General features: G+C 55.4%; 3 protein-coding genes across 3 annotated transcripts; all 3 read left to right on the top strand.

Moving 5' to 3' along the window:
* The first annotated feature begins 558 nt into the window (after positions 1-558).
* Positions 559-5,579, top strand: LOC115146372 (cytotoxic T-lymphocyte protein 4-like). Its single transcript, XM_029688411.2, has 4 exons — positions 559-1,119; positions 1,384-1,746; positions 2,289-2,425; positions 4,816-5,579. Exons 1-4 carry the CDS (start codon positions 1,062-1,064, stop codon positions 4,900-4,902), a joined length of 645 nt encoding a protein of 214 aa, XP_029544271.1. The 5' UTR covers positions 559-1,061; the 3' UTR covers positions 4,903-5,579.
* A 5,132-nt stretch (positions 5,580-10,711) lies between these two features.
* Positions 10,712-11,194, top strand: LOC135563052 (uncharacterized). Its single transcript, XM_065005869.1, has one exon. The coding sequence runs from the start codon at positions 10,712-10,714 to the stop codon at positions 11,192-11,194; it is 483 nt and encodes a 160-aa protein (XP_064861941.1).
* Positions 11,195-11,306: 112 nt separating this feature from the next.
* On the top strand, positions 11,307-11,945 carry LOC135563051 (uncharacterized). Its single transcript, XM_065005864.1, has one exon. The coding sequence runs from the start codon at positions 11,307-11,309 to the stop codon at positions 11,943-11,945; it is 639 nt and encodes a 212-aa protein (XP_064861936.1).
* Positions 11,946-24,002: the final 12,057 nt, after the last annotated feature.

The raw sequence follows: 24,002 nt of genomic DNA, 5'->3' as shown, positions 1-24,002 counted from the left end.
TATGTAGTGTTGTGTTGTCTCTCTTTATGTAGTGTTGTGGTGTCTCTCTTTATGTAGTGTTGTGGTGTCTCTCTTTATGTAGTGTTGTGGTGTCTCTCTTTATGTAGTGTTGTGGTGTCTCTCTTTATGTAGTGTTGTGGTGTCTCTCTTTATGTAGTGTTGTGGTGTCTCTCTTTATGTAGTGTTGTGGTGTCTCTCTTTATGTAGTGTAGTGGTGTCGTAGGTCTCTCTTTATGTAGTGTTGTAGTGTCTCTCTTTATGTAGTGTTGTGGTGTCTCTCTTTATGTAGTGGTGTCTCTCTCTATGTAGTGTTGTAGTGTCTCTCTTTATGTAGTGTAGTGGTGTCTCTCTTTATGTAGTGTTGTGGTGTCTCTCTTTATGTAGTGTTGTGTTGTCTCTCTCTATGTAGTGTTGTGGTGTCTCTCTCTATGTAGTGTTGTGGTGTCTCTCTCTATGTAGTGTTGTGGTGTCTCTCTCTATGTAGTGTTGTGGTGTCTTGTCTCTCTTGTCCTGATTTGTGTTGTGTCTTATATTTGTATTTTAAATCCCAGACCCCCCCCCGTCCCCACAGGAGGCCTTTTGGTAGGCCGTCTTTGTAAATAAGAATTTGTAATTTGCCTCATTAAATAAAGGTTAAATAAAATATCTACCACAATAGAGGTGTAACCCCGATCGTCCATCGTTGAGTATTATCACTGCAGCACCAAATATGTTCCAATCAACACTGATGACGTCAAAAAGGGTAAAAAAATCTCACTAATCAGCATTTTCATTATGACTAATCGTTTCATTGTGGTACTTAGGGCGGTTTTTTTTTCTCTTTCTCTCTTTATATTCACTTTGCATATTTTCCGTTGTTATTGGAACCTATTTTAGCAGAATAGTGAACTGTATAGGCTACTCAGGGACTGGGTGGTTTTGAGATTACTGGTACTGAGTTACATATGGGCTTTTCTATGGCGTATGTATCAGAGCACCATCTCAAACTCTTTCCAAAACACTTGGTTATATAAAAGACTGACAAGATTATTTTTTTGGAGGAACATTTCTTTCTCGTCGTCATGAGTCTCAGCCTGTTGACATTTCTCTGTCTCGGTCTTTACCTCCCAGTGTGGAATGGTGAGTTATTTTCAAATATGATATATTTATTTTAGGACTAGATTTAGTCAATGCAGAGTTAGTTGTTAGTTGTATTGTGTTGTTGGGACCTCAGGTGTTATGAGGTGGACCCCTGTTTCTGGATAATGTGGAGCTGTATAAGATACAAGCTCAGCAACAGCAGTGAGGGAATCTGACCTTTCCCCTCTCTCTCTCTCCTCTCTCTCCCTCTTTCTGCTGCTCTCTACCTCTCTCTGTCCACCTCTCTCCCGCCTCTCTCCCCAGCGCTGAGGGTCACCCAGCCGTACCGTGTGGTCGGTTTTCGTGGTGAGGTGGAGCTGTTCTGCTCCTACCACCACACAGGGAGACATGAACCGGAGGAGCTAAGAGTCACTCTGTACCGGGGGGTGTACAGGGAGGGGAAGCAGGAGGTGTGCACCTCCTCCTTCACCCACAACCAGACATCCTTCCAGGTGGAGGGAGTGGAGGAGGTGCGTTGTCGGGGCCAGTTAGGGCCAGGCAGGGTGAACCTGACTATTTCTGGTCTCCGGGGTAACGACACTGACCTGTACTACTGTGGTATAGAGGTGATGTACCCTCCGCCATACCTCAGGAGGTTGGGAAATGGTACTCTTCTCTTCATACCAGGTAAGTCTGTATACTAACGTATACTGAGATAATACAACTGTGTATGAAGCTGTAACGTGGACTATGAAGTTTGATGGGAGATTTGGGGGAAGATTCTAGTTACAGGTGTATATTTTTATGTTCGGGTTTAGTGAAAAGAAACGGATTTGTTTAAACCTCTTGAATTCCTTAATAACCTTATTCTACAGGATAACACAGAGTGTTTCCTGGTTGTCTGAAACAAGCGTATCCACCTCACACACATGGTTATAGGCTTAACAAAAAGAAGACACCTGTACCGTGTCAGATATAGAGTTGAAATGTGTTACATTTGGAGTTTGCATCTCAATATTTCACTTTATATACATCACAGAAGACTGAAATATAACAAAACCGTTTGACATAGAAACACCAGATTTTCGGCAGAAACAAAACCCCAAACATGATTAATTATAATAAATATGAATAACGTTCCACCCATGAGGCCGCTTTTGGTCATTGACTGTTAGGAAAGAGCTACAGTCAATGAAACTGAGTCTATATGTGTGACCTTCCTTCTGTAGAGGAACCAGGCTGCTCGTTGCCAGAGGCCCAGAGAGCGAGTGACGACGGAGAAACGTCAGTCCGACTAGCTCTAGCAGGACTGGTCGCAGCCAACATACTGATGGTCATCTCTGTTGTCACCTTTCTCCTTTACCAGGTAAACCATTACAAACAACCTCCGCTTTAACACGGATCACTCCCTTGATACTGTACACGTCTGTTTTGTTCAAATTCATGACCCAACATTAACCTAATAACAAAAGTTATTTTGGTTGAGAGACACTACTTATTGATATGTTCTTTTATAGTTTTCTCCACCGAGTAAAGAGCCTTCAGAAACTATTCATACCCTTTTACTTTTTTCCTCATTTCTGTTGTTACAGCCTGAATTTAAAATGGATTAAGTGTAAAACACCCCATAATGTCGAGGTGGAATTGTGTTTTTAGACATTTTTACGTAAAATGCTTAAGCTGAAATGTATTGAGTCAATAAGTATTCAACTCCTGTTTTTTATGGCAAGACTAAATAAGCTCAAGAGTAAACATTTGCTTATCAAGTCACGTAATAAGTTGCATGGATTCACTCTGTGTGCGATAATAGTGTTTAACATCTCTGTGCCCCACACATACAATTATCTGTAAGGTCTCTCAGTCGAGCAGTGAATTTCAAACACAAATTGAATCACAAAGACTGGAGTTTTTCCGTTATGGGTATGCTTGTAATCGTTAAGGACCGGGGAGGTTTTCCGTTATGGGTATGCTTGTAATCGTTAAGGACCGGGGAGGTTTTCCGTTATGGGTATGCTTGTAATCGTTAAGGACCGGGGAGGTTTTCCGTTATGGGTATGCTTTGTAATCGTTAAGGACCGGGAGGTTTTCCGTTATGGGTATGCTTGTATTCGTTAAGGACCGTGGAGGTTTTCCGTTATGGGTATGCTTGTAATCGTTAAGGACCGGGGAGGTTTTCCGTTATGGGTATGCTTGTAATCGTTAAGGACCGGGGAGGTTTTCCGTTATGGGTATGCTTGTAATCGTTAAGGACCGGGGAGGTTTTCCGTTATGGGTATGCTTGTAATCGTTAAGGACCGGGGAGGTTTTCCGTTATGGGTATGCTTGTAATCGTTAAGGACCGGGGAGGTTTTCCGTTATGGGTATGCTTGTAATCGTTAAGGACCGGGGAGGTTTTCCGTTATGGGTATGCTTGTAATCGTTAAGGACCGGGGAGGTTTTCCGTTATGGGTATGCTTGTAATCGTTAAGGACCGGGGAGGTTTTCCGTTATGGGTATGCTTGTAATCGTTAAGGACCGGGAGGTTTTCCGTTATGGGTATGCTTGTAATCGTTAAGGACCGGGGAGGTTTTCCGTTATGGGTATGCTTGTAATCGTTAAGGACCGGGGAGGTTTTCCGTTATGGGTATGCTTGTAATCGTTAAGGACCGGGGAGGTTTTCCGTTATGGGTATGCTTGTAATCGTTAAGGACCGGGAGGTTTTCCGTTATGGGTATGCTTGTAATCGTTAAGGACCGGGGAGGTTTTCCGTTATGGGTATGCTTGTAATCGTTAAGGACCGGGGAGGTTTTCCGTTATGGGTATGCTTGTAATCGTTAAGGACCGGGGAGGTTTTCCGTTATGGGTATGCTTGTAATCGTTAAGGACTGGAGAGGTTTTCAGGATAAAAAAGAAACTGAATGGAGCAAAATCCCAGAGGAAAACCCGGAAGTCTGCCTTGATGATACATTCAGCAGGACAATAACCTAAAAACACAAGGCCAAATCAACACTGGAGTTTCTTACCAAGAAGACAGTGAATGTTCCTGAGTGACTGAGTTACAGTTTTGACTTAAATCTACTTGAAAATCTACGGCAGAGACCTGAAAAGGGTTGTCTAGCAATGATCCAGGTGTGGAAAGCTCTTAGAGACTTTACCCAGAACAACCCCCAGCTGTAATGGCTGCCAAAGGTTCTTCTACAAAGCTCTTAGAGACTTTACCCAGAACAACCCCCAGCTGTAATGGCTGCCAAAGGTTCTTCTACAAAGCTCTTAGAGACTTTACCCAGAACAACCCCCAGCTGTAATGGCTGCCAAAGGTTCTTCTACAAAGCTCTTAGAGACTTTACCCAGAACAACCCCCAGCTGTAATGGCTGCCAAAGGTTCTTCTACAAAGCTCTTAGAGACTTTACCCAGAACAACCCCCAGCTGTAATGGCTGCCAAAGGTTCTTCTACAAAGCTCTTAGAGACTTTACCCAGAACAACCCCCAGCTGTAATGGCTGTCAAAGGTTCTTCTACAAAGTATTGACTCAGGGGGGTGAATATGTCTATTTCATGTTGGTTCAACGGTCAACGGTCATAGTTCTGATGAATGTATTTGTGTTTCGAGAAGGCAACTACATTTTGAAAAATCATTTAGTGTTTTGCAACAGAGTTCTGTGTCTTGCAGACTCTGTTTTGAAAAATCGACAACATTGTTTAAAAAAAATACTTGAGAAAACCTGTAATAGATATAATATATATATAATAATACATGTTGACCTATTCACCGTCTAGGTTCTACAGAGGAAAAGAAGGTTCGGAGGAATAACACCGATGATTTCACAGAATGACGGAAGATTTGGTTACGGAAACTTCCAATGAAGAATTTTCATCAATTGCCTGCATCACCTCCAATCCCCCATATATATTTTTTGCAAATATATATATAGATACATACATACATACATACATACATACATACACACATACACATATAAATACATACAACATGATCATTACACAGGTGCACCTTGTGCTGGGAACAATAAAAGGCCACTAAAATGTGCAGTTTTGTCACACAACACAATGCCACAGAAGTCTCAAGTTTTGACGGATGAGTGTAGGACTGTCCAACAGAGCTGTTGCCAGAGAATGTAATGTTAATTTCTCTACCATAAGCCGCCTCCAACATCGTTCTATAGAATTTGGCAGTACGTCCAACCGGCCTCACAACCGCAGACCACATGTAACTATGCCAGCCCAAGACTTCCTGATTGGCGAGCCTGGCTCCCCAGTGGGTGGGCCTATGGGTGGGGGTGGGCCCCCATCCCACCCTTCCCCAGAACATGTGTAAATATTGGACTATAAATTGTGCCTTCCTGTATTATACTGATGCTAAAATGTTTATTCTACTATTCTACTGAGACATTTACTCTGTGTAGCCTGGTCCCAGACCTGTAGTCTCCTCCTATAGCCTGGTCCCAGATCTGTAGTCTCCTCCTATAGCCTGGTCCCAGACCTGTAGTCTCCTCCTATAGCCTGGTCCCAGACCTGTAGTCTCCTCCTATAGCCTGGTCCCAGACCTGTAGTCTCCTCCTATAGCCTGGTCCCAGACCTGTAGTCTCCTCCTATAGCCTGGTCCCAGACCTGTAGTCTCCTCCTATAGCCTGGTCCCAGACCTGTAGTCTCCTCCTATAGCCTGGTCCCAGACCTGTAGTCTCCTCCTATAGCCTGGTCCCAGACCTGTAGTCTCCTCCTATAGCCTGGTCCCAGACCTGTAGTCTCCTCCTATAGCCTGGTCCCAGACCTGTAGTCTCCCTCCTATAGCCTGGTCCCAGACCTGTAGTCTCCTCCTATAGCCTGGTCCCAGACCTGTAGTCTCCTCCTATAGCCTGGTCCCAGACCTGTAGTCTCCTCCTATAGCCTGGTCCCAGACCTGTAGTCTCCTCCTATAGCCTGGTCCCAGACCTGTAGTCTCCTCCTATAGCCTGGTCCCAGACCTGTAGTCTCCTCCTATAGCCTGGTCCCAGACCTGTAGTCTCCTCCTATAGCCTGGTCCCAGACCTGTAGTCTCCTCCTATAGCCTGGTCCCAGACCTGTAGTCTCCTCCTATAGCCTGGTCCCAGACCTGTAGTCTCCTCCTATAGCCTGGTCCCAGACCTGTAGTCTCCTCCTATAGCCTGGTCCCAGACCTGTAGTTTCCTCCTATAGCCTGGTCCCAGACCTGTAGTCTCCTCCTATAGCCTGGTCCCAGACCTGTAGTCTCCTCCTATAGCCTGGTCCCAGACCTGTAGTCTCCTCCTATAGCCTGGTCCCAGACCTGTAGTCTCCTCCTATAGCCTGGTCCCAGACCTGTAGTCTCCTCCTATAGCCTGGTCCCAGACCTGTAGTCTCCTCCTATAGCCTGGTCCCAGACCTGTAGTCTCCTCCTATAGCCTGGTCCCAGACCTGTAGTCTCCTCCTATAGCCTGGTCCCAGACCTGTAGTCTCCTCCTATAGCCTGGTCCCAGACCTGTAGTTTCCTCCTATAGCCTGGTCCCAGACCTGTAGTCTCCTCCTATAGCCTGGTCCCAGACCTGTAGTCTCCTCCTATAGCCTGGTCCCAGACCTGTAGTCTCCTCCTATAGCCTGGTCCCAGACCTGTAGTCTCCTCCTATAGCCTGGTCCCAGACCTGTAGTCTCCTCCTATAGCCAGTTGAATGTGATGTATTTGATTAAGTATGTTTTGTTATTCTGTTTTTATTGTAATGTATACAGGGCTCTCTTGTTCTTACCTTTTATTAGTTCTTATTGCTGTTGATATGTCCAGAAGGAACGTGAATGTAAGCACTTAGTTGGACATCCGTACACTGTACACATGACTGATAAAACGTGAAAATTTAAAAGCACCCAGGAATGATTCAAGAAGAAACGTTAAGGCTGTTCTGGAGTGGCCAGCGTTGAGTCCAGATCGGTATCACATCCATACCCTCCCACGAGATCTGAAAACAGCAGTTGCACCTTGAAAACATTGAATAATTAGAGCAGTTTGCTGCCTAATTAGCAGTAGAAAGGTGCTCACTGATGGCTTCCAGAAGCATTTGTCTGCAGTTATCTGTGCAACCAAGCACTAGCTCCGAGGTGCCAATCATTTTGCCCATGCCATTTTTCTTTAAGTTTACAATTTTAATTTAGAAAATAAGGTTTAAAAAAAGAAGTGTTTTTTTCAATTTCAATTAATTTCTTTGAAGAAATAGGGAATAATTTAAGAAAGGTGCAAGGGTGCCAATATACATGGCTGCAACTGTATCTGCATTTCAACAATATTTAACTTTGAGAGTCTATTGACACACCTGTATAATTTAATTCTCCAAAAATCCCCATCAAAATGTGTCTGTTTTGGGCCTCCCTCGCAGTGGTTAAGGGTGCTGTACTGCAGCGCCAGCTGTGCCACCAGAGACTCTGGGTTCGCGCCCAGGCTCTGTCGTAACCGGCCGCGACCGGGAGGTCCGTGGGGCGACGCACAATTGGCCTAGCGTCGCCCGGGTTAGGGAGGGTTTGGCCGGTAGGGATATCCTTGTCTCATCACGCACCAGCGACTCCTGTGGCGGGCCGGGCGTAGTGCGCGCTAACCATGGTTGCCAGGTGCACGGTGTACCCTCCGACACATTGGTGTGGCTGGCTTCCGGGTTGGATGCACGCTGTGTTAAGAAGCAGTGCGGCTTGGTTGGGTTGTGCATCGGAGGACGCATGACTTTCAACCTTCGTCTCTCCCGAGCTCGTACGGGAGTTGTAGCGATGAGACAAGATATTAGCTACTAAAAACAATTGGATACCACGAAAAAGGGGTAAAATATATATATATTTTTTAAAACAAACAATTTGTTTGAGATAAGGATATGTATTTCTTGAATGGGCTCAGTCTCAATCTCCTGTGTCGGCGTAAGTGGCTGTAAGGGAGTCAGTGCATTTATACGGAGACTTGATTACACACAGGTGGATTGTATTTATCATCATTAGTCATTTAGGTCAACATTGGATCATTCAGAGATCCTCACTGAACTTCTGGAGAGAGAGTTTGCTGCACTGAAAGTAAAGGGGCTGAATAATTTTGCACGCCCAATTTTTCAGTTTTTGATTTGTTCAAAAAGTTTCAAATATCCAATAAATGTCGTTCCACTTCATGATTGTGTCCCACTTTTTGTTGATTCTTCACAAACAAATACAGTTGTATATCTTTATGTTTGAAGCCTGAAATGTGGCAAAAGGTCGCAAAGTTCAAGGGGGCCGAATACTTTCGCAGGGCACTGTATATCCCGCAAGATTTCCGGGGCCACTTTCCTGCAGGATTCCTACAGGATCCTAGTAGTCCTCAAATAAATCCTGAAGGACTGCTTATTGGAATTGTCTTACACCAAAATGGCCCCAAAATCCTGTGGGATATCCTGTAGGTAAGAGTCCTGCAGGTAATTCCACAAGATTTGCAGGGTGGCCATTTTCCTGTAGGACAACCTGCTGGATTCCTTCCTCATTGTTCAGAGAATTTCATTTAGGACAATTCATATTCTTTCAAAAGAATGGATAGATTGTACAAGATATAAAATGGCATTAAAATTGTATTATCAAACGAAGCCACAGCTGACCTGTTTGATTGTCCATTTCACCAGCACTGCAAAAAAAACATGATTCCTAGGAGAGAAATAAAAGATATTGTAATAAATATGGTGAAGAAAATATTTTGTAACAAGTGAGAGTAATGGTGACATCACAGGAACAGCTTATGTGTATTGGTGTGAAGGGAAACCAACAACATCTGTGAGTATCCATCTGGCACACCAACAACATCTGTGAGTATCCATCTGGCACACCAACAACATCTGTGAGTATCCATCTGGCACACCAACATCATCTGTGAGTATCCATCTGGCACACCAGCAACATCTGTGAGTATCCATCTGGCACACCAACAACATCTGTGAGTATCCATCTGGCACACCAACATCATCTGTGAGTATCCATCTGGCACACCAACAACATCTGAGTATCCATCTGGCACACCAGCAACATCTGTGAGTATCCATCTGGCACACCAACAACATCTGTGAGTATCCATCTGGCACACCAACAACATCTGTGAGTATCCATCTGGCACACCAACAACATCTGTGAGTATCCATCTGGCACACCAACAACATCTGTGAGTATCCATCTGGCACACCAACAACATCTGTGAGTATCCATCTGGCACACCAACAACATCTGTGAGTATCCATCTGGCACACCAACATCATCTGTGAGTATCCATCTGGCACACCAGCAACATCTGTGAGTATCCATCTGGCACACCAGCAACATCTGTGAGTATCCATCTGGCACACCAACAACATCTGTGAGTATCCATCTGGCACACCAACAACATCTGTGAGTATCCATCTGGCACACCAACAACATCTGTGAGTATCCATCTGGCACACCAACAACATCTGTGAGTATCCATCTGGCACACCAACAACGTCTGTGAGTATCCATCTGGCACACCAGCAACATCTGTGAATATCCATCTGGCACACCAGCAACATCTGTGAGTATCCATCTGGCACACCAACAACATCTGTGAGTATCCATCTGGCACACAACAAATCTGTGAATCCATCTGTGAGTATCCATCTGGCACACCAACAACATCTGTGAGTATCCATCTGGCACACCAACAACATCTGTGAGTATCCATCTGAACACCAACAACATCTGTGAGTATCCATCTGGCACACCAGCAACATCTGTGAGTATCCATCTGGCACACCAACAACATCTGTGAGTATCCATCTGGCACACCAGCAACATCTGGGAGTATCCATCTGGCACACCAGCAACATCTGTGAGTATCCATCTGGCAGCACCAACAACATCTGGGGAGTATCCATCTGGCACACCAACAACATCTGTGAGTATCCATCTGGCACACCAGCAACATCTGTGAGTATCCATCTGGCACACCAACAACATCTGGTGAGTATCCATCTGGCAGCGCAACAACATCTCTGGGGATCCATGGGGGAGTAAACTGGTTTTAAAGGGGAGTGTAGTTTGAGAGCTGCTGGGGGTGTTATGGGGAGCTGTTCAGGGCTGTGCTGTGGGGGAGTACTGGGGGAGTGTATGGGGGCCCTGTTAACTGGGGGAGTGACATGGGGGAGATGAGAGGGGGGAGCTGGGGGAGTGTATGGGGGAACAGCTAAAAACTCTGTGTGGTTACATGGGAACAGTGGGGGAGTGTATGGGGAGTGTGGGGGGGATGGGGTATGGGGAGTGTATGGGGGAGTGTATGGGGGAGTGTATGGGGGAGCGCTGGGGGGGGGGGGCGCTGGGGAGTGTATGGGGAGCTGCGCTGGGGAGTGGGGGAGTGTGTGGAGTATGGGGACATGGGCGCTGAAGTGGGGGAGTGTATGGGGGGTATGGGGGAGTGGGGGAGTGTATGTGGGAGGGCTGGGGGGATGGGTGTATGGGGGAGCGCTGGGGGTGTATGGGGATGCTGGGGGAGCTGTAGTGCATGGGGAGTGTATGGGGAGCATGGGGGGATGTGCATGGGGGAGTGCATGGGGGAGCGCTGGGGGGAGTGTATGGGGGAGTGGGATGGGGGAGCGTATGGGGGAGTGTATGGGGAGCGCTGGGGGAGTGTATGGGGGAGGTATGGGGAGGTGGGGAGCGCTGGGGCATGGGGGTGTATGGGGAGCTGGGGGAGTGTATGGGGGAGGAGCGCTGGGGGAGTATAGAAGTGTATGAGGCGCTGCTGGGGGAGTGTATGGGGAGTGCTGGGGGGAGGTATGGAGGGGAGGGCCTGGGGAGTGTATGGAGGAGCGCTGGGGGAGTGTATGGGGGCATGGGGAGCGCTGATGGGGAGTGCTGGGGGGAGTGTATGGGGAGCGCTGGGGGGATGTGTATGGGGGAGTGTATGGGGAGCGCTGGGGAGCCACTGGGGGGTGTATGGGGAGCGCTGGGGGGAGTGTATGGGGGAGTGTATGTGGGGAGCGCTGGGGGGAGTGGGGATATGGGGAGTGTGGGAGGTATGGGGGGAGCTGGGGAGTGTCTGGGGGAGTGTATGGGGGGGATGGGGAGCGCTGGGGGAGTGTATGGGGGAGTGTATGGGGAGCGCTGGGGGAGTGTATGGGGAGTGTATGGGGAGCGCTGGGGAGTGTAGGGGGAGTGTATGTGTATGGGGAGCCGCTGGGGGAGTGTATGGGGGAGTGTATGGGGGGAGCGCTGGGGAGCGCTGGGGGGAGGCATGGGGAGCGCTGGGGGAGTGTGTATGTATGGGGGTGTATGGGGGAGCGCTGGGGGAGTGTATGGGGGCTGGGGAGCCGCCTGGGGGAGTGTATGGGGGAGTGTATGGGGGAGTATGGGGGCGCATGGGGTATGGGGGAGTGTATGGGGAGCCTGGGGAGTATATGGGGAGTGTATGGGGAGCCGCTGGGGAGGTATGGGGAGCTGGGGGAGTGTATGGGGGATGGGAGCGCTGGGGAGAGCCGCTGGGGGAGTGGGGGAGGAGGCTGGGGTATGGGGGAGTGCATGGGGGGGGAGGCATGGGGGAGTGTATGGGGAGTGGGGGAGCGCTGGGGGAGTGTATGGGGAGAGGGGGGAGTGTATGGGGGAGTGTATGGGGGAGCCGCTGGGGGGAGTGTATGGGGGATGAGGGAGCTGGGGGAGTATGGGGAGCGCTGGGGGAGTGGGGGCTGGGGGAGTGTATGGGGAGCGCTGGGGGAGTGTATGGGGAGTGTATGGGGGGAGTGTATGGGGAGCGCCTGGGGGAGTGTATGGGGGAGTGTATGGGGGAGCCGCTGGGGAGCGCTGGGGGGAGTGTGGGGAGCCGCTGGGGAGTGTATGGGGAGCTGGGGGAGTGTATGGGAGTGTATGGGGAGTGTATGGGGAGCTGGGGGAGTGTATGGGGGTAGTGTATGGGGAGCGCTGGGGGAGTGTATGGGGAGCCGCCTGGGGGTGTATGGGGAGCGGGGGGAGTGTATGGGGGAGTGTATGGGGGAGGTATGGGGAGCGCTGGGGGAGTGTATGGGGAGTGTATGGGGAATGCTGGGGGGAGGCATGGGGAGTATGGGGAGTGTGGGGAGCGCTGGGGGAGGTATGGGGAGTAGCTGGGGGAGTGTATGGGGGAGTGTATGGGGAGCGCTGGGGGGAGGCATGGGGTGGGGAGCTGGGGAGTGTATGGGAGTGTATGGGGGAGCGCTGGGGGAGTGTATGTGGGGGAGCACTGGGGGAGTGTATGGGGAGCGCTGGGGAGTGTGGGGGAAATGTATGGGGGAGTGTATGGGGGAGGGGAGTGTATGGGGAGGGGAGCGCTGGGGGAGTGTATGGGAGCGCTGGGGGAGTGTATGGGGGTAGTGGGGAGCGCTGGGGAGTGATGGGGAGCCGCTGGGGGAGTGCATGGGGAGTGCTGGGGGAGTGTATGGGGAGTGTATGGGGAGCGCTGGGGGGAGTGTATGGGGAGTGCCTGGGGGAGTGTATGGGGAGCGCTGGGGGAGTGTATGGGGAGATGCGCTGGGGGAGTGTATGGGGGAGGTATGGGAGCGCTGGGGGAGTGTATGGGGAGGCATGGGGGAGCGCTGGGGAGTGTATGGGGAGTGTATGGGGAGTGTATGGGGGGAGCGCTTGGGGGTGTATGGGGGGGCATGGGGCTGGGGGGATGTATGGGGAGTGGGGGATGGGGGGGGGGAGTGTATGGGGAGCGCTGGGGGAGTGTATGGGGAGTGTATGGGGTGCTGGGGGAGTGTATGGGGGGAGTGTATGGGGGGAGCCACTTGGGGGTGGGGATTATGGGGGGCACTGGGGGAGGCATGGGGAGTGTATGGGGAGAGCCGCTGGGGGAGTGTATGGGGATGGGGAGCGCTGGGGGGAGTGTATGGGGAGTGTATGGGGGGCGCTGGGGGAGTGTATGGGGAGCTGGGGGAATGTGTGGGGGAGGTATGGGGAGCGTATGGGGGAGCGCTGGGGGGGTATGGGTGTATGGGGGAGTGTATGGGGAGCGCTGGGGAGTGTATGGTATGGCGCTGGGGGGAGTGTATGGGGGAGCGCTGGGGGAGTGCATGGGTGGGGGAGCGCTGGGGGAGGTATGGGGAGTGTGGGGGGGGGGGCTGGGGGGATGGGAGTATGGGGGGAGCCGCTGGGGGAGTGTATGGGGGAGTGTATGGGGGGGTGTATGGGGAGCTGGGGGGAGTGTATGGTGGAGCGCTGGGGGAGTGTATGGGGGAGTGGGGAGTGTATGGGGGAGCGCTGGGGGAGTGTATGGGGAGCGCTGGGGGGAGTGTATATGGGGGAGCCGCTGGGGAGTGTATGGGGGAGTGTATGGGGGAGTGTATGGGGAGCCGCTGGGGAGAGTATGATGGGAGTGCATGGGGGGGAGCGCAGGGGAGTGTATGGGGGAGCACCTGGGGGTGCATTGGGGGAAGCTGGGGGGGAGTGTATGGGGGAGTGTATGGGGGAGTGTATGGGGAGCGCTGGGGGGAGTGTATGGGCGCTGGGGAGTGTATGGGGAGTATGGGGAGTGTATGGGGGGATGGGGCGCTGGGGGAGTGTATGGGGAGTGTATGAGCGCTGGGGGAGTGTGGGGAGTGCATGGGGGAGTGTGGGGGGCATGGGAGCCGCCTGGGGGAGTGCTGTATGGGGGAGCGCTGGGGGAGTGTATGGGGAGAAGCGCTGGGGGGAGTGTATGGGGGATTGTGGATGGGGGGAGCGTGGGGGAGGATGGGGGAGCGCTGGGGGAAGTGTATGGGGAGCGCTGGGGGTGTATGGGGGCGCTGGGGGTGTATGGGGAGTGCTGGGGGGAGTGTATGGGGGAGCATGGGGGCTGGGGGAGTGTATGGGGAGTGCATGGGAGTGAATGGGGGGAGTGTATGGGTAGTGTATGGGGAGTGCTGGGGGAGTGCTGGGGAGGATGTAGCCGCTGGGGGAGGGTATGGGGGGAGTGTATGGGGAGGGTATTGGGGAGCGCCTTGTATGGGGAGTGCTGGGGAGTGTGTTGGGGGTATGGGGGGGAGTGCTGGGGAGTGTATGGGGGATAGCATGGGCTGGGGGAGTGTATATGGGGAGCGCTGGGGGGAGTGTATGGGGGAGCGCTGGGGAGTGTATGGGGAGGTATGGGGAGCGCTGGGGGGAGTGTGGGGGGGGAGCGCTGGGGCAGTGGTGTATGGGGGGGGAGGCGCCTTGGGGGAGTGCATGGGGAGTGCTGGGGTATTTGGGGAGGTATGGGGCAGTGTTGAGGGGAGTGTATGGGGAGTGTATGGGGGCGCTTGGGGGAGTGTATGGGGAGTGTATGGGGAGCCGCTGAGTGTATGGGGAGTGTATGGGGAGCGCTGATGGGAGGTATGGGGGAGTATGGGGAGCGCTGGGGGGAGTGTATGGGGAGCGCTTGGGGGAGGTATGGCGCTGGGGGGAGCCAGGGGGAGTGTATGGGGAGCGCTGGGGGGAGTGTATGGGGGAGCGCTGGGGGAGTGTGGGGGAGTGTATGGGGGAGGGGCTGGGGGAGCGCTGGGGGGAGTGTATGGGGAGCGCTGGGGGAATGTATGGGGAGTGCTGGGGGAGTGTATGGGGAGCATGGGGCTGGGGGGGTGTATTGGGAGTGCGCTGGGGAGTGTATGGGGGAGAGGCATGGGGGGAGTGTATGGGAGGCATGTGTGGGATGGGGGAGGCTAGCTGTATTGGGGAGGTATGGGGAGTGCTGGGGGAGTGCATTGGGGAATGTATGGGCAGTGCTGGGGGTGTATGGGGGGAGTGTGGGGGAGCACTGGGAAGAATGTGGGATGCTGGGAGTGTATGGGGAGCTAGGGGAGTGTATTGGGGAGTGTATGGGGCAGTGCTGGGGGGAGTGTGGGGGCGCATGGGGAGTGCTTGGGGGAGTGCATGGGGAGTGTTGGGAGCGCTGGGGGAGTGTGGGGGAGGCTGGGGAGCTTGGGAGGCATGGGGGAGTGCATGGGAGCGCTGGGGAGTGTATGGGGAGCGCTGGGGGAGTGTATGGGGGAGTGCGCTGATGGGGGATTGGGAGTGTATGGTGGGGTGTATGGGGGAGTGTATGGGGAGCGCTGGGGAAGAGTGGCTGGGTGTATGGGGGAGGTATGGGCAGTGTTGCTGGGGGAGTGTATGGGGAGCGCTAGTGGGGGAGTGTATGGGGGAGGCATGGGGATGGGGGTGCTGGGGGGGATGGGGAGCCTGGGGAGTGTATGGGGGAGTGTATGGGGAGCGCTGGGGGAGTGTGGGAGAAGTGCTGGGGGGGGGGAGAAGGGGGAGCGCCTGGGGGAGTGTATGGGGAGCGCTGGGGGAGTGTATGGGGGAGCGCTGGGGGGAGTGTATTGGGAGCCGCTGGGGGAGTGTATGGGGGGAGTGTATGGGGGAGTGGGGGGAGTGCTGGGGGAGTGTGGGGAGCGCTGGGGGAGTGTATGGGGGCTGAGCGCTGGGGGAGTGTATGGGGAGTGCATGGGGGAGTGTATGGGGAGCACTGGGAAGTGTATGTGGGAGTGCTGGGGGAGTGTATGGGGAGCCGCCTAGGGGAGTGTATGGGGAGCGCTGGGGGGAGTGCATGGGGGAGTGCTGGGGAGGAGTGTATGGGGAGTGCTGGGGGGTGTATGGGGGGCAGTGGGGAGCGCTGGGGGAGTGTATGGGGAGCGCTGGGGGAGTGCTGATGCCTGGGGAGTGTATGGGGAGTGTATGGGGGAGCGGGGGTGTATGGGGAGTGTATTGGGAGCGCTGGGGGAGTATGGTGAGCGCTGGGGATGTATGGGGGAGTGTATGGGGAGCGCTGGGGAGTGTATGGAGCCGCTGGGGAGTGTATGGGGGGGCTTGGGGGTGCATGGGGAGTGAATGGGGAGTGCTGGGGGAGTGCATGGGGAGTGCATGGGGAGCGCTGGGTGTATGGGGGAGGAGTGTATGGGGGGAGTGCATGGGGGAGTGTATTGGTGGATTTTATGGGGGAGTGCTTGGGAGGGTGGGGAGTGTATGGGGTGGGGTGCATGGGGAGCTGGGGGGAGTGTATGGGGGAGGGGGGAGTGTATGGGGAGTGCTGGGGGATGGGGAGTGCTGGGGGAATGTATGGGGAGCGCTGGGGGAGTGTATGGGGGAGCGCTGGGGGAGTGTATGGGGGAGTGCATGGGGAGTGCTGGGGGAGTGCATGGGGAGTGTATGGGGAGCATGGGGAGTGCTTTGAGGGGAGTGTATGGGGAGTGTATTGTGGATTTTATGGGGAGTGCTGGGGGAGTGTATTGGGGAGTGTATGGGGAGTGCTGGGGAGTGTATTGGGGAGTGGGCAGTGCTGTATGGGGGGGGGGGGAGTGTATGGGGACGCTGGGGAGTGCTGGGGGAGTGTATGGGGAGTGCATGGGGAAGTGATTTTATGGGGGAGCTGGGGGAGTGTATGGGGGAGTGTATGGGGGGCTGGGGCGCTGGGGAGTGTATGGGGGGTAGCGCTGGGGGAGTGGGGGGGGAGTGTATGGGGAGCTGGGGGAGTGTATTGGGAGTGTATGGGGCAGTGTTGGGGAGGGAGTGTGGGGAGGCATGGGGAGGCTTGGGGGATGGGAGTGTATGGGGAGCGCTGGGGGAGTGTATGGGGAGTGTATGGGGAGCGCTGGGACTGTATGGGGAGGTGTATAGAAGCGGGGAGTGTATGGGGGAGTGTATGGGGAGCGCTGGGGGAGTGTATGGGGAGGTATGGGAGCGCTGGGGGAGTGTATGGGGGGGGGGAGTGTATGGGGAGCACTGGGGGAGTGTATGGGGAGTGTGGGGGAGTGCTGGGAATGGGGAGTGTATGGGGAGCGTGGGGGAGGCTGGGGGGAAGTGTGAGCCGCCTGGGGGAGTGTATGGGGAGCGCTGGGGGGAGTGTATGGGGAGGTATGGGGAGACGCTGGGGGGAGTGTATGGGGAGCGCTGGGGGGAGGCTGGGGATGGGTGTATGGGGAGTGTATGGGGGGAGTGTATGGGGGAGCGCTGGGGGAGTGTGTGGGGCCGCCTGGGAGTGAGGTATGGGGGAGCACTGGGGGAGTGTATGGGGGAGTGTATGGGGAGTGCTGGGGAGTGTATGGGGGAGTGTATGGGGGAGTGTATGGGGAGCCGCTGTGGGGGAGTGTATGGGGGAGTGTATGGGGGAGCGCTGGGGAGTGTCCGGGAGTGCATGGGGAGCCGCTGGGGGAGTGTATGGGGAGTGCATGGGGACGCTGGGGGAGTGTATAGGGGTTTGTATGGGGAGCGCTGGGAGTGTATGGGGGGGAGTGGGAGCCGCCTGGGGGAGTGTATGGGGGAGGTGGGGGGAGCGCTGGGGGAGTGTATGGGGGACGCTGGGGAGAGCGCCTGGGGGGAGTATGGGGGCGCTGGAGCGCCTGGGGGAGTGTATGGGGAGTGTATGGGGAGCGCTGGGGAGTGTATGGGGGAGGTGTGGGAGGGAGGCATGGGGGAGTGTAGCCGCTGGGGGGTATGGGGAGCGTATGGGGGAGTGTATGGGGGAAGTGTATGGGGGGGCACTGGGGTGTATGGGGGAGCGCTGGGGAGTGTATGGGGGAGTGTATGGGGGATTCTGGGGGAGCAGGAGCCACCAAAGAGTGCTGGGGGAGTGTCATGGGGGATGGGGGAGTGTATGGGGAGCGCTGGGGAAGAGTGTATGGGGGGATGGGAGCGCTGGGGGAGTGTGGGGAGCGCTGGGGGAGTGTATGGGGAGTGCATGGGGAGTGCGCTGGGGAGTGTATGGGTAGTGTATGGGGAGCTGGGGGAGTGTATTGGGAGCGCTGGGGGAGTGGGGGATGGGGAGTGTATGGGGGAGTGTATGGGGAGCGCTGGGGGAGTGTATGGGGAGCGTATGGGAGGTATGGGGGAGCGTATGGGGGGAGTGTATGGGGCGCTGGGGGTGTATGGGGAGTGCTGGGGAGTGGGGGAGCCTGGGGGCTGGGGAGTGTATGGGGGAGTATGCTGGGGGTGTATGGGAGCGCTGGGGGAGTGTTGGGGGAGCGCTGGGGGAGTGTATGGGGAGTGCATGGGGAGGCTGGGGGAGTGTATGGGGTGCATGGGGAGTGTATTGGGAGTGCATGAGTGCTGGGGGAGGTATTGGGGAGTGTATGGGGAGGCTGGGGGAGTGTATTTGAGATTGGGGGTGTATGGGGGGGCTGGGGGGTGCTGGGGAGAATGGGGGAGCGCTGGGGAGTGTATGGGGGAGCGCTGGGGGAGTGTATTGGGGGAGTGTATGGGGCAGTGCTGGGGGAGTGTATGGGGGAGTGCTGGGGAGTGCTTGGGGGAGTGTGATGGGAGTGCTGGGGGGAGTGTATGGGGGAGGTATGGGTGCTGGGGGAGTGTATGGGGAGTGTATGGGGAGCCGCCTGGGGGAGTGTATGGGAGGGGGGAGTGTATGGGGAGCCGCCTGGGGGGAGTGTATGGGGAGTGCTGGGGGAGTGTATGGGGTAGTGTGCTGGGGGGAGTGTATGGGGAGTGAATGGGGGAGCGCTGGGGGAGTGTATGGGGAGTGTATGGGGAGCTGGGAGTGTATGGGGAGCCTGGTGTATGGGGCAGTGTTGGGGGAGTGTATGGGGAGTGCATGGGGAGTGCTGGGGGAGTGTATGGGGGAGGCTGGGGAGTGCATTGTGGATTTATGGGGGAGCGCTGGGGGATGTATAGGGAGCGCTGGGGGTGTGTATGGGGAGTGCTGTGCTGGGGGAGTGTATGGGGGTGTGTATGGGGGATGTGTATGGGGAGCTGGGGAGTGTATTGGGTGTATGGGGAGTGCTGGGGGAGGTATGGGGTGCATGCTGGGGGAGTGTATGGGGGAGTGGGGGCATGGGGGAGTGCTGGGAGGCTATGGGGAGAGAATGGGGGAGTGTATGGGGGAGGCTGGGGAGTGTATTGGGATTGTGTGGGGGAGGCTGTGGGGGTGTATGGGGGTGTGCTGGGGGGAGTGTATGGGGGTGCTGGGGGAATGTATTGGGAGTGTATGGGGAGTGCTGGGGGAGTGCTGTGGGGGTGTATGGGGAGCGCTGGGGAGTGCATGGGGAGTGTGCTGGGGGAGTGCATGGGGAGTGCTTGGGGAGTGCATGGGGAGGTATGGGGAGTGCATGGGAGGCTTGGGGGAGTGTATGGGGGAGTGCATGGGGAGTATTGTGGATTTTATGGGGGAGCTGTGGGGGAGGTATTTGGGGGGATGCTGGGGAGTGTATTGGGAGTGAGGTGCTGGGGAGAATGGGGGACTGGGGTGTATGGGGAGTGCTGGGAGTGCTGGGGGAGTGCATGGGGAGTGTATGGGGGTGTGCTGGGGGGAGTGCTATGGGGAGTGTATGGGGAGCGCTGGGGGGAGTGTATGGGGGAGTGTATGCTGGGGAGTGTAGCCTGGGGGAGTGTATGGGGAGTGCTGGGGGAGTGTATGGGGGAGGGGAGTGGGGAGCGTATGGGGGTGTGCTGGGGGAGTGCTGGGGGAGGCATGGGGGCATGGTATGGGGGAGGTATGGGGGAGCGCTGGGGAGTGTATGGGGAGTGTGCTGGAGTGCTGTGGGGAGGTATATGGGGGAATGTATGGGGGAGTGTATGGGGGAGTGCATGGGGAGTGTGCTTGTGGATGGGGAGTGCATGGGGAGTGCTGGGGGGGAGTGCTGTGGGGAGTGATAGAGTGGGGGGAGGCTGGGGAGTGCATTGGGGGTGTGCTGGGGGAGTGTATTACAGTGCTGGGGGTGTATGGGGGTGGGAGTGCATGGGGAGTGGGAGAGAATGGGGAGGCTGGGGGTGTATGGGGGAGTGCTGGGGGAGTGTATTGGGGGCATGGGGTGCTGGGGGAGTGCTATGGGGGAGGAGGGGGGAGTGCTGGGGAGTGCATGGGGGAGAATGGGTGTATTGGGGAGTGTATTGGGGAGTGTATGGGGGGCTGGGGGTGCTGGGGGGGTGCTGGGGGAGATGGTGTATGGGGAGTGTATTGGGGAGTGTATGGGCTGGGGGGAGTGTGTGGGGGTGTATGGGGGCTGGGGGAGTGCTGGGGGGGTGTATGGGGAGTGCTTGGGAGTGCATGGGGTGTATGGGGGAGTGCATGGGGAGCGCTTGGGGGAGTGTATGGGGAGCGCTGGGGGGAGTGATTTTATGGGGAGTGCTGGGGGAGGTATTGGGGAGTGTATGGGGAGTGCTGGGGGAGTGTGTATTGGGGAGCGTATGGGGAATGTATGGGGGAGCGCTGGGGAGAGTGTATGGGGGTAGTAGCGCTGGGGAGGAATGGGTAGTGAATGGGGAGCGCTGGGGGAGTGCATGGGGGAGTGATTGGGGAGTGCATGGGGGTGTATGGGGAGTGCTTGGGGAGTGTGTATGGGGAGCTGGGGGGAGTGTATGGGGATTGTATGGGGGCCTGGGGCTGGGATGGGGGAGCTGGGGGAGATGGGGGGTGATTGGGGAGTGCTGGGGGAGTGTATGGGAGATGTATGGGGAGTGTATGGGGGCATGGGGGGTGCTGGGGGAGTGTATGGGGATTTTGGGGGAGCCTGGGGGGGATGCTGGGGGAGTGTATGGGGAGTGCTGGGGGGAGTGCATGGGGAGTGCTGGGGGAGTGTATGGGGGAGTGCATGTGGGGAGTGCTTGGGGGAGTGTAGATGGGGAGTGCATGGGGAGTGCTTGGGGGAGTGTATGGGGGAGTGCTGGGGGAGTGTGGGAGAGTGTATGGGGGAGTGCTGGGGGAGTGCATTGGCAGTGCTGGGGTGTATGGGGAGGTATGGGGGTGTGGGGGGAGTGCTATGGGGAGAAGGGAGTGCTGGGGAGTGTATGGGGGAGTGCTGGGGGAGTGTATTGGGGAGTGTATGGGGCAGTGCTGGGGGGTATGGGGTGCTGGGGGGCATGGGGGGTGGGGGGAGTATGGGGAGAGAATGGGGGTGTGCTGGGGAGTGTATGGGGGGATTGGGGAGTGTGGGGGGAGGGTGTATGGGGGATGGGGGTGCTGGGGGGATTGCTGTATGGGGGAGGCTGGGGGTGCTGTGGGGGGTGCTGGGGGGCTGGGGGAGTGCTGGGGGTGTGCTGGGGAGTGTATGGGGCAGTGCTGTGGGGAGTGAATGGGGGAGTGCTGTGTGGAGTTAATGGGGGAGTGCTGGGGGGAGTGAATGGGGAGTGCTGGGGGAGTGAATGGGGCAGTGCTGTGGGAGTGAATGGGGGAGTGCTGTGTGGAGTGAATGGGGGAGTGCTGTGGGGAGTGCTGCAGGAGTGCTGGGGGTGTGCTGTGGGGAGTGCATGGGGGAGTGCTGTGGGGAGTGCTGTGGGGAGTGCATGGGGAGTGCTGCAGGGAGTGCTGGGGGTGTGCTGTGGGGAGTGCATGGGGAGTGCTGTGGGAGTGCTGTGGGGAGTGCATGGGGAGTGCTGCGGGGAGTGCTGTGGGGAGTGAATGGGGCAGTGCTGTGGGGAGTGCTGGGGGAGTGAATGGGGGAGTGCTGTGGGGAGTGCTGTGGGGAGTGCTGTGGGGAGTGTATGGGGCAGTGCTGGGGGGAGTGAATGGGGGAGTGCTGTGGGGAGTGCTGTGGGGAGTGTATGGGTGCTTAGTCTTTGTTTGTATTTTGCTTTTGGGCTCCACGTCCTTCCTTTGACTCTCAGGTGCCTTTAGTTTGAGTAATTTCCTCATCAATTTCTTTTTGTGCTCTATAAATGTGTGAGTTTATATACAGCAACGATTAGGCAAACATTACCTAAACAATAATATAAGAATCACCAGTTTAACATATACATGCAAACATTAGAGACAAATATAGAAGGACAACCAGACAGACATAGAAGGACAACCAGACAGACCTAGAAGGACAACCAGACAGACATAGAAGGACAACCAGACAGACATAGAAGGACAACCAGACAGGCATAGAAGGACAACCAGACAGACATAGAAGGACAACCAGACAGGCATAGAAGGACACCCAGACAGACATAGAAGGACAACCAGACAGACATAGAAGGACAACCAGCCAGACAGACAAAGAAGGACAACCAGACAGACATAGAAGGACAACCAGACAGACATAGAAGGATAACCAGACAGACATAGAAGCCCAGCCAGCCACACAGACATAGAAGGACAACCAACCAGACAGACAAAGAAGGACAACCAGTCAACCACTCAACATTTTCCCCAGGAGGACTCTTGTCCTCCCACACAACATTTCCCCCCAGGAGGACTCTCGTCCTCCCACACAACATTTCCCCCAGGTGGACTCTTGTCCTCCCACTCAACATTTCCCCCAGGAGGACTCTCACCCTCCCACACAACATTTCCCCCAGGAGGACTCTCACCCTCCCACACAACATTTCCCCCCAGGAGGACTCTCGTCCTCCCACACAACATTTCCCCCAGGTGGACTCTTGTTCCTCCCACACAACATTTCCCCCCAGGAGGACTCTCGTCCCCCCACACAACATTTCCCCTAGGTGGACTCTCGTTCCTCCCACACAACATTTCCCCCAGGTGGACTCCTGTCCTCCCACACAACATTTCCCCCAGGTGGACTCTTGTTCCTCCCACACAACATTTCCCCCCAGGAGGACTCTCACCCTCCCACACAACATTATCCCCCAGGAGGACTCTCGTCCTCCCACACAACATTTCCCCCAGGTGGACTCTCGTTCCTCCCACACAACATTTCCCCCAGGTGGACTCCTGTCCTCCCACACAACATTTCCCCCAGGTGGACTCTTGTTCCTCCCACACAACATTTCCCCCCAGGAGGACTCTCACCCTCCCACACAACATTTCCCCCCAGGAGGACTCTCGTCCTCCCACACAACATTTCCCCCAGGTGGACTCTTGTTCCTCCCACACAACATTTCCCCCAGGTGGACTTTCGTTCCTCCCACACAACATTTCCCCCCAGGAGGACTCTTGTCCTCCCACACAACATTTCTCCCAGGTGGAGTCTCGCCCTCCCACACAACATTTCCCCCAGGTGGACTTTCGTTCCTCCCACAGAACATTTCCCCCCAGGTGGACTCTTGTCCTCCCACACAACATTTCCCCCAGGTGGACTCTCATCCTCCCACACAACATTTCCCCCAGGACTCCTGTCCTCCCACACAACATTTCCCCCAGGTGGACTTTCGTTCCTCCCACACAACATTTCCCCCCAGGTGGAATCTTGTCCTCCCACACAACATTTCCCCCAGGTGGACTCTCGTCCTCCCACACAACATTTCCCCCAGGACTCCCGTCCTCCCACACAACATTTCCCCCAGGTGGACTCTTGTCCTCCCACACAACATTTCCCCCAGGACTCTCGTCCTCCCACACAACATTTCCCCCAGGTGGACTCTTGTCCTCCCACACAACATTTCCCCCAGGAGGACTCTCGTCCTCCCACACAACATTTCCCCCAGGACTCTTGTCCTCCCACACAACATTTCCCCCAGGAGGACTCTCGCCCTCCCACACAACATTTCCCCCAGGTGGACTCTCGCCCTCCCACACAACATTTCCCCCAGGTGGACTTTCGTTCCTCCCACACAACATTTCCCCCCAGGTGGACTCTCGTCCCTCCCACACAACATTTCCCCCAGGTGGACTCTCGTCCTCCCACACAACATTTCCCCCCAGGTGGACTCTCATTCCTCCCACACAACATTTCCCCCAGGAGGACTCTCGTCCTCCCACACAACATTTCCCCCAGGAGGACTCTTGTCCTCCCACACAACATTTCCCCCCAGGAGGACTCTCGTTCTCCCACACAACATTTCCCCCAGGTGGACTCTCGCCCCCACTCAACATTTCCCCCAGGTGGACTCTCGTTCCTCCCACACAACATTTCCCCCAGGTGGACTTTCGTTCCTCCCACACAACATTTCCCCCCAGGTGGACTCTCGTCCTCCCACACAACATTTCCACCAGGTGGACTCTCGTTCCTCCCACACAACATTTCCCCCAGGTGGACTCCTGTCCTCCCACACAACATTTCCCCCCAGGTGGACTCTCATTCCTCCCACACAACATTCCCCCCAGGAGGACTAACCTAGTGGTTAGAGTGTAGAGGCGGCAGGGTAGC

This window comes from Oncorhynchus nerka, linkage group LG3, assembly GCF_034236695.1.
Source record: "Oncorhynchus nerka isolate Pitt River linkage group LG3, Oner_Uvic_2.0, whole genome shotgun sequence".
NCBI lineage: Eukaryota > Metazoa > Chordata > Actinopteri > Salmoniformes > Salmonidae > Oncorhynchus > Oncorhynchus nerka.
The sequence above is the reverse complement of the archived record's forward strand: the minus strand, read 5'-3'. Positions and strand labels throughout refer to the sequence as shown.

Coding starts and splice junctions, on each gene's coding strand:
- LOC115146372 (XM_029688411.2), top strand. CDS start 1,062: ATGAGTCTCAGCCTGTTGACATTTCTCTGTCTCGGTCTTTACCTCCCA. Junction 1,747..2,288: donor TACTCTTCTCTTCATACCAG/GTAAGTCTGTAT, acceptor TTCCTTCTGTAG/AGGAACCAGGCTGCTCGTTG. Junction 2,426..4,815: donor TCACCTTTCTCCTTTACCAG/GTAAACCATTAC, acceptor TTCACCGTCTAG/GTTCTACAGAGGAAAAGAAG.
- LOC135563052 (XM_065005869.1), top strand. CDS start 10,712: ATGGGGGTGTATGGGGAGCTGGGGGAGTGTATGGGGGAGGAGCGCTGG.
- LOC135563051 (XM_065005864.1), top strand. CDS start 11,307: ATGGGGGTGTATGGGGGAGCGCTGGGGGAGTGTATGGGGGCTGGGGAG.